Genomic DNA, 8,097 nt, shown 5'->3' with positions numbered 1-8,097 from the left:
TCAAGAAATGCTTGCATGAATTTTCAAATACAGTTTACATTTTAGCATTCATAGGAGTCACTGACATGCCTATGACATATCCTAATTCACATAAGCATATAAGTCTGTGAATTTCTGAAGTGAATGGAGATTAAATAAAACAACCCAACTTTTGATTTCAAAGAAAATGTAGCAGAAAAAAATGACAATGTGTTCTAAGTTTTGATTACCCTTAAGAATGTACTTCGAATTAGGCTACAAATGTAAGAGCACAAATTCATTCCTTTGTTCATTTATTTTTTCATTCATTCACAATGTTTTTTAAGCACAAACTACATTTCAGGTATTATTTTATTTCTGAGATTCATTTCAGACTTTATTACATTGTTATAACAGTAGGACAAGACTCTTCTGGGTTTTAGTAATTGCTCCTGAAACATGAAACATTTAACCCTCCAGAAACGATCTGACAACATCCAACACTTATACTAGCACACTGAAAAGATATGTTATCTGTCTCAGTATTAAAGACATTACAAAGTAAAGCAAGCTTTGTTGGAAACTAGAAATAGCCTGTGAGTTCAGGTTGGAAAAAAATGTTTGAAGGCAGGAAGGAAGATTTGCATTCAAGCAACAAGTAGTTGTAATAACAAGTTTGTAATAATTCTGTGCCAAATAGGGACTCTGTATTTGAAAATATTGCCTCAAATATTTCATTCAATGTCATGTCTTATGCCATCTTGTAAGTTGATTTAAAATGTACTGAGACAATGCCAAACAATGTTTTAGCTGAACTTTCTTTGCTTGTGTCTCTCAGTTCCTTGTTTAGGAGTTGGGAACTGGTTACTTACACTCGAAATAGACAGGAAAGCCCCCTTGAATATCCTGAATGCCACTGAAAGATGCCGAGTTGACCTGTGGAGGGTGATTGGGGCAAGGCAGGATTGTCAGACCACAGCCAACAAAGGCAGAGCAGGTGTGGTAGAAAGCAGATGGGCCTGAAATCAGAAAATGTAGGATTAGGCCGGCGTGGTGGCTCACACCTGTGATCCCAGCACTTTGGGAGGCCGAGGTAGGTGGATCACTTGAGGTCAGGAGTTCAAGATCAGCCTGACCAATGTGATGAAACCCCACCTCTACTAAAAATACAAAAATAAGCTGGGCATGGTGGCGGGCACCTGTAATCTCAGCTACTCGGGAGGCTGAGGCAGGAGAATTGCTTGAACCTGGGAGGTGGAGGTTGCAGTGAGCTGAGGTCGTGCCACTGCACTCCAGCCTGGGTGACAGAACGAGACTCTGTCTCAAAAAAGAAAATGTAGGATCAGACCCCAACATGTCCATCCAGTAACTGAGGGACTTTTGACACCCAGCCCCTGAGATTTAGTTTTCTCAGATAATGTAGCTGGCTCCCAACTGGACCTAAGATGGTGGTTAGGATTTGGTGCTGTCTGACTGTGAAGAGGTCATTCTTAGGTATCATTTTTATGAACACATTTTTTGGGGGGTTTTGGTTTAGCTGAAAACTAAAGAAAAATATTTTTCCTTTTTGTTTTCTTAGTGGAAAAGTGAGAGAACAGAGGTCTATCCTATGTATATCTACCACTTAAAGCCGAAGCCGAAGGAACTATTTTTACTAGAGATTGAAACCAAGACTTATGCAGTGCTATGCTTCACAACTTGAGGGGCAGAATGTGATCCGTAGTCACATGGCAAGGGGCAAGGGAAATTGTGTGGCTCTGGTACCTGAGGGCTTCAGGGAACATGCCAGGGCATCAGTGGGAATGTCTAGACACCCAGACAGAACCAGAGGCTGCTCTGGGAGCTGGGGATGCTGTTAGGCCCTCTGCACAGATGGAATCAAGAGTCAGATGATTAGTTACTTAAGCCATTATGATCACTTCAAGGCTGTTCTAGTGAAGACAGGGGTAAATGAGGCTAAAAGTGTTTCAGACACTTTAATTTAGTAGTAATAGAGCCCTTTCTACTCACAATGAAAGCTTATTCTGAACACAGATACATAATACAGATAGAAGTAGAGCTCTCTGTGTTGAAATGGTAAGAACCTGGAGCTACCCGCTTAGCTCAACCGGCATCTATGTTTCTTACAGCTCCCTAAGTGCTTCCAATTTGCAGCCAAGGTGGAGGACCACTGCCTTAGAGAAATGCTTCTCAAACATTAATGTACTTACTAGTCACCTGGGGATCTTGTTAAAATGCAGGTTTCTATTCAGGAGGTCTGGGATGGGGTCTGAGGCTCTGCAAGTCTAACAAGCTCCCAGGTGATTCTGATGTTGCCGGTAGGTAAAACACACTTTGAATAACAAGGTCTTGGAACACTGGTTCTCTCACTTTCGTGGGCATAAAAATCTCATAGGGTGCTTATTAAAACACAGATTATTGTGCTTGGCTCTGAGAATGTTGGATTCAGTAGGTCTATGATAGGGCCTGGCAATTTGCATTTCTAATATGGTCCCGTTTCCCCGGCTGCATTTCTTCATGCCTGGCTTTGCCCCACTGACCAGCCGGGGCAGCCAGCAGTACCGGGCCTTGACTGTGGCTGAGCTTACCCAGCAGATGTTTGATGCTAAGAACATGATGGCTGCCTGTGACCCCCGTCACGGCCGCTACCTAACGGCGGCTGCCATTTTCAGGGGTCGCATGCCCATGAGGGAGGTGGATGAACAAATGTTCAACATTCAAGATAAGAACAGCAGCTACTTTGCTGACTGGCTCCCCAACAACGTAAAAACTGCCGTCTGTGACATCCCACCCCGGGGCCTGAAAATGTCGGCCACCTTCATTGGGAACAACACAGCCATCCAGGAACTCTTCAAGCGTGTCTCAGAGCAGTTTACAGCAATGTTCAGGCGCAAGGCCTTCCTCCACTGGTACACGGGCGAGGGCATGGATGAGATGGAATTCACCGAGGCCGAGAGCAACATGAACGACCTGGTGTCTGAATATCAGCAATATCAGGATGCCACGGCCGAGGAGGAGGAGGATGAGGAGTATGCCGAGGAGGAGGTGGCCTAGAACTCTCCTTTTCTAGGTAAAGGGGGGAAGCGGTGTGGATTCTTTACTGTGTTCTGACAGCCATGTGTCACTATGCGCTTGTTAATTTGTGTCTTCACATCTGCTGTGATGTAGCTCTGGGCGTGATCACGTAGGGCAATATTTGCAAAACCTGGCAGAACTTGGCAACCTCATAATGTATACTCATGCTTGGCACCTCCACCCCTCCCCACTCCCCTTGACGCTCCATCCCTGCCTCTAGCAGAATCTGCTTTAAAGGCCCCTTGTTGATGCTAATCAAACCATTGATATAAGGCCTTATAGGTCACATGAGGACTTGAGATTTCATTCTAAATACATACTATATATTCATTGTCTCTGCTTTTCAAAATAATTCTTGACTGGATTAAAGATATTTTAAAACAAGATCACTGATGAAATCCTAACACCTGAACTATACATTTTCATCTGGTTCCCTACGAATTATGTCATCTGAATATTATCTGATGAATATTATTTCAGCAGATTATTTCATCTGAATAATCCCTATGAGGTAGATACTGTTTCCATTATCTCTTTTATTACAAGTGAGGGAGACTCAGAAATGTTGTTAGCCAGACAATTCTTTAATTCCTGTAGAGAAATAGATTAAGAGTTCAAAATTGGTTGATTTTGGAATCTACTCATGCCAAACTAGCTATATTGTTTTCCTCCCACTTTCTATTAACTTGGGTCTGTTCCATTATGGGTTATGTGGCAGAAGCTAATTACTGGGAGCTTGTAATGTGAAGTGACAGGTAATTGAAACTTCAGTCCTCTATGAATGTCTGTGTACTGCATAATACATTATTAAGCACTAATTATTTAAAACACAAATGAAGCTGATTGAAGTCAGCTGCAGGAATTGGTGGTTAATATTAAAATTGAAACTACAGATAATTAACTTGGGTCCAAAAAAGCTCATTTCAAGCTAGCCCGCAAAAATTATTTTTTGTCATTTGGTATTAATTATGACATGATAATAAGCCTAATTTTATTTATTTGGTCCATGTACATTTGCCTCATGTTCTCAGGACAAAAAGCAGAATAAAAGTTCTAAATCCAAGAAAGGAAGAAAATAATCTATCCCACATTTGTATTAATATTTAATTTTTTGCTGAATTAATACTCTAAGGTTGCCAACACAAACCTCAGTGGAAATGGTGATTCTTTTAAAAGAATATTAAATTGGATTTTAGTTTCAAATGGGATATTATTTTATAAAATTTTATCAGTCAAATTTTTCTAAATGGAACATCTTATTAGAACAATAGGATGCATATCCCCAATAGTTTATGTATATACACTGTAAAAATAGATGCTATATAAATAATATATAACATTATGATATATATTATTATATGATATTATATATCATGTTATATATTATGATATATAATATATTATGTTACATATATGATATAATATGTTACATATTATGATATATAATATATTATAATACATTATATACCATATTATATTATATATTATATATATTATAATTATATATATTATAATGTAATATATTTTAATACATTATATATCATTATAATATAAAATATTTTAATATATTATATATCATATCATTATATATTATATAATACATTGTATATTATATCATATACATAAATATTGTATCTAATTTCCTTATTAGTTTTTGTTTCTGGAATTGTCCACCTGAAGCTTTGTATCCTGCAGCAGTGTATGATGATGTAACTTGTGTAAGTGCGGGAAAAAAGTGAAGATTTTTTAAAGTATAGTTGGAGTAGTACCTATGGATAAACATATTTCTGTGATTTGCGGAAGAGATCCCAGAAGTGTACATTTCTCCAGTACAAATATGCCACAGCGCTATGAAGAAGCAGCTCTAACTTCCTCTGCCACCTATCTGCAACTTGGGGCATTGGGAGCAAAATTAAAATCCTTGCCCATTAAAATCCTTGTGGGGCTTTAGAACTATAACCTCTAGTACTTAGTTTTCTTCAGGAGCAACAATCTCCAAGGCTAGCTACCTTGAGGATTTATAAGTTTAGTATAGATAGAAATGACAGATTTTCCTGCCCCCAGGTCTTCTTGTTGATTATTGAAAAAACATAAATTATTTTCCTCATCCAATATTTAGGGAAAAAAAAACTGGTAAAGATAAGATTTCTTAAAGATCCCCTGGCCAAGGTGGACACATTGGCAGTTGCTTTTTTTGGTAGCATTTAACTCAGTTGATCTTTCATTTAAACTCCTCATGTAAACATTGTCTTCACTTGACTTCCAGGAATCAAATTCTCCTGGATTTTCTTCTATTTCTTAGGCATCTTCCTTGCTGGTTGCTCCACATCTTTTCTATTTATGCTTTCTCTCTTGTTGATATTATCAAGTCTTGTGGTTGTAAACAGCATAAATGTGTTTATGACTTGGCCTAGACCTCTATATCAAGCTCCAAATATAGCCTACCATACATCTCCACTTGTATGTTAATAGAGATCTCAACTTAACACACCCAAATCCAAACTCCTGATCTCCCTCCTGCTTGCTCTGTCCATCACCTTCCCTATTTCAGCACCACCACTGCTACCACCCTGGTCCAAGTCACATTATCTTATGCTTGAGTTAAGCACTAATAGCCTACTAGACTATTGGGTCCATCCTTTCTCCACTTTGGTTTAATTTTATCAGGGCAGCTAGAATGAGCCGATTCAAACCCAAGTCAGAGTATGTCACTTATTATTGAATGTCTCCAGTGGGTGCCCATCTATCTCAGAGTAAAAGACACAATTGACCCCATTTGTGTAGGGTGCCTGTGCCACCGCTCCTTGAGCCCTCTCTGATTCCTTCTGCTGCTGTCCTCCCTGTACTCACTCTGCTAGGGCCTCACTGGTCTTCTTGCTGTTCCTGCACATGCCAGGCCCACTCTGTTAGTGCTTTGCACTTGCTTTTTGGTCTGCCTGGATCAGTCATCTTTCAGATACGTGACTGGCTTTTTCTTTCGCCTCCTACAGAACTTTACTTAAAAAAAAAATGCCACTTTCTCAGAAAAGACTTACTTTTTTTTTTTTTTTTTTGAAGGAGAGTCTCACTCTGTCACCCAGGCTGGAGTGCAGTGGTGCAATTTCAGCTCACTGTTACCTCTGTCTTTTAGGATCAAGTGATTCTTGTGCCTCAGCCTTCCACGTGGCTGGGATTACAGGTACGTGCCACCACGCCCCGATTTTTTTTTTTTTTTTTAATTTTTAGTAGAGATGGGGTTTTACCATGCTGGCCAGACTGGTCTCAAACTCCTGACCTCAGTTGATCGGCCTGCTTCAGCCTCCCAAAGTGCTGGGATTACAGGCATGAGCCACTGTGCCCGGCCAGTAAAACCTTTCTTGAACATCTATTTAAAACTCCAACCCCCTCGTTCAACTTCCATCTTCATTGACAACAAGAACACCTGGCCCTTAGTAGGCACTCAATAATATTTGTTGAATGAATGCATGATTATCTCCCTACACATAATTCTTCTGAACATTTGAGCAATGGGTGACCCATTTTTACAGAACTGTATCTTACCATACTCTTTCTCCATATTTCTCATTGCTTGTTTGTTCTAAAAGCCAGATTTCCATTTTCCATTTCTTTCATTCAATAAATACTTATTGATTGACTTCAATGTGCTGGACCTGTGCTAGGTGCTGAATAATACAGTAATGAAACATTGTCCTTATTATCAGAGAAAGACATTGGATACATAACACAAAGACATGTAATATTATAAATTGTTGTAAGATGTTGTGAAGGCAGAAACAATGTACTGAGAGGAACAATAACAGTGGAGGGAAGGTATTTACTTTGGTGGGATGGGAAGGCCACCCAAAGGAGGTGACATTGAAGCCAAGGTGAGCTGTGAAGAACCAGAAGAAACCAATAAAACAAAATGTAAAGACTGGGTTGGGTGGGGGAAGTACACATTTCAGGGAAAGAAAACAATCCTGTATGAAAGCTCTGAGAAAATAAAAACATGGCATATTTGAGAAATCAAAAGAAAGCCAGTGTAATTAAAGTGGGAGATTGGCAGTTCCTATAAGTTCTACAACATCGTGTAATGATGAAGGGCTTTGATCCCTAGAGGCAGACTCCCTGGGTCAAATTCAGGATTCACCACTTAATAGCCTGTCATATTTGACAAGTTATTTACTCCGTGCTTTAGTTTTCTCATCTGTAAAAGGAAGCCATAATGCTTATCCTATATGGTAATTGTGTTATCACATTAGTGATTGGATGCTAAGTACTTAGGACATCTTCTGCAATATAGTGTCTTAGTCTGTGTGAGCTGCTATAACACAATATCATTAATTGGGTAGCTTAGAAAAAACAGAAATGTATTCCTCACAGTTCTAGAGGCTGGAAAGGCCAAGGTCAAGGTGCAGGCAAAATCAGTGTCTGGTGTAGACCTGTTTCCCAGTTGCCTTTTCCTGTGTCCTCACATGGTGGAAGAAGTCTCTTTTATAAGGGCACTAATCCCATTCATGAGAGCTCCACCCTCGTGACCTAATCACTTCCCAAAGGCCTTACATTTGTCAAAATACTCCCTTTCTTTCCTACCCAATGAATAACAAGGTCTTCCAGAGATTTCTGGTAAATAAGATTTTCACAAGTCAAGTCTTCTCATTGACTCATTAACCAAAGTACTTCAACAAAGCTTTTAATCCAAGTTAGCACCCAAAAGCTAAACACTTACACCAGGCCATTAGAGTGAACCCAGTAAAGTGGAACATAACTTTCAATATTCTATTTGCATCTAAAACTTGTTTTGCTAAAATAAAAAAAATTTACTAGTTGATATCACCAATTTGCATTAGCACTGGTTGTTCAGTCTAAATTAGCTTTATTTTTTGCTTCCAGGATATCATTATATTTTTCATTTCTTATTTCTATAAATAAAATAAAAATATATTAAGATTATCCATACACAACTTATTGGCTGCAAACCAGGTCTGAATGCAAAATTGGCAACACATATTAGAACAATTACCAACAAAAAAGTCTTTTTCAAAGTTCTTTATGTGTTTCCCTTTCATGACACAAAGGACTAAG

The 8,097-nt window shown here is 38.9% G+C and overlaps 1 protein-coding gene across 1 annotated transcript; it reads left to right on the top strand.

The window, feature by feature from the left end:
* The first annotated feature begins 1,210 nt into the window (after positions 1 to 1,210).
* LOC471490 (tubulin beta-8 chain-like) lies at positions 1,211 to 3,112 on the top strand. Its single transcript, XM_054684220.2, has one exon. The coding sequence runs from the start codon at positions 2,446 to 2,448 to the stop codon at positions 3,010 to 3,012; it is 567 nt and encodes a 188-aa protein (XP_054540195.1). The 5' UTR covers positions 1,211 to 2,445; the 3' UTR covers positions 3,013 to 3,112.
* The last annotated feature ends 4,985 nt before the right edge of the window (positions 3,113 to 8,097 follow it).

Source organism: Pan troglodytes, chromosome 4 (genome assembly GCF_028858775.2).
Source record: "Pan troglodytes isolate AG18354 chromosome 4, NHGRI_mPanTro3-v2.0_pri, whole genome shotgun sequence".
In the NCBI taxonomy this organism is placed as follows: domain Eukaryota; kingdom Metazoa; phylum Chordata; class Mammalia; order Primates; family Hominidae; genus Pan; species Pan troglodytes.
This window is presented reverse-complemented; position numbering and strand designations above follow the sequence as displayed.

Coding starts and splice junctions, on each gene's coding strand:
- LOC471490 (XM_054684220.2), top strand. CDS start 2,446: ATGGTCCCGTTTCCCCGGCTGCATTTCTTCATGCCTGGCTTTGCCCCA.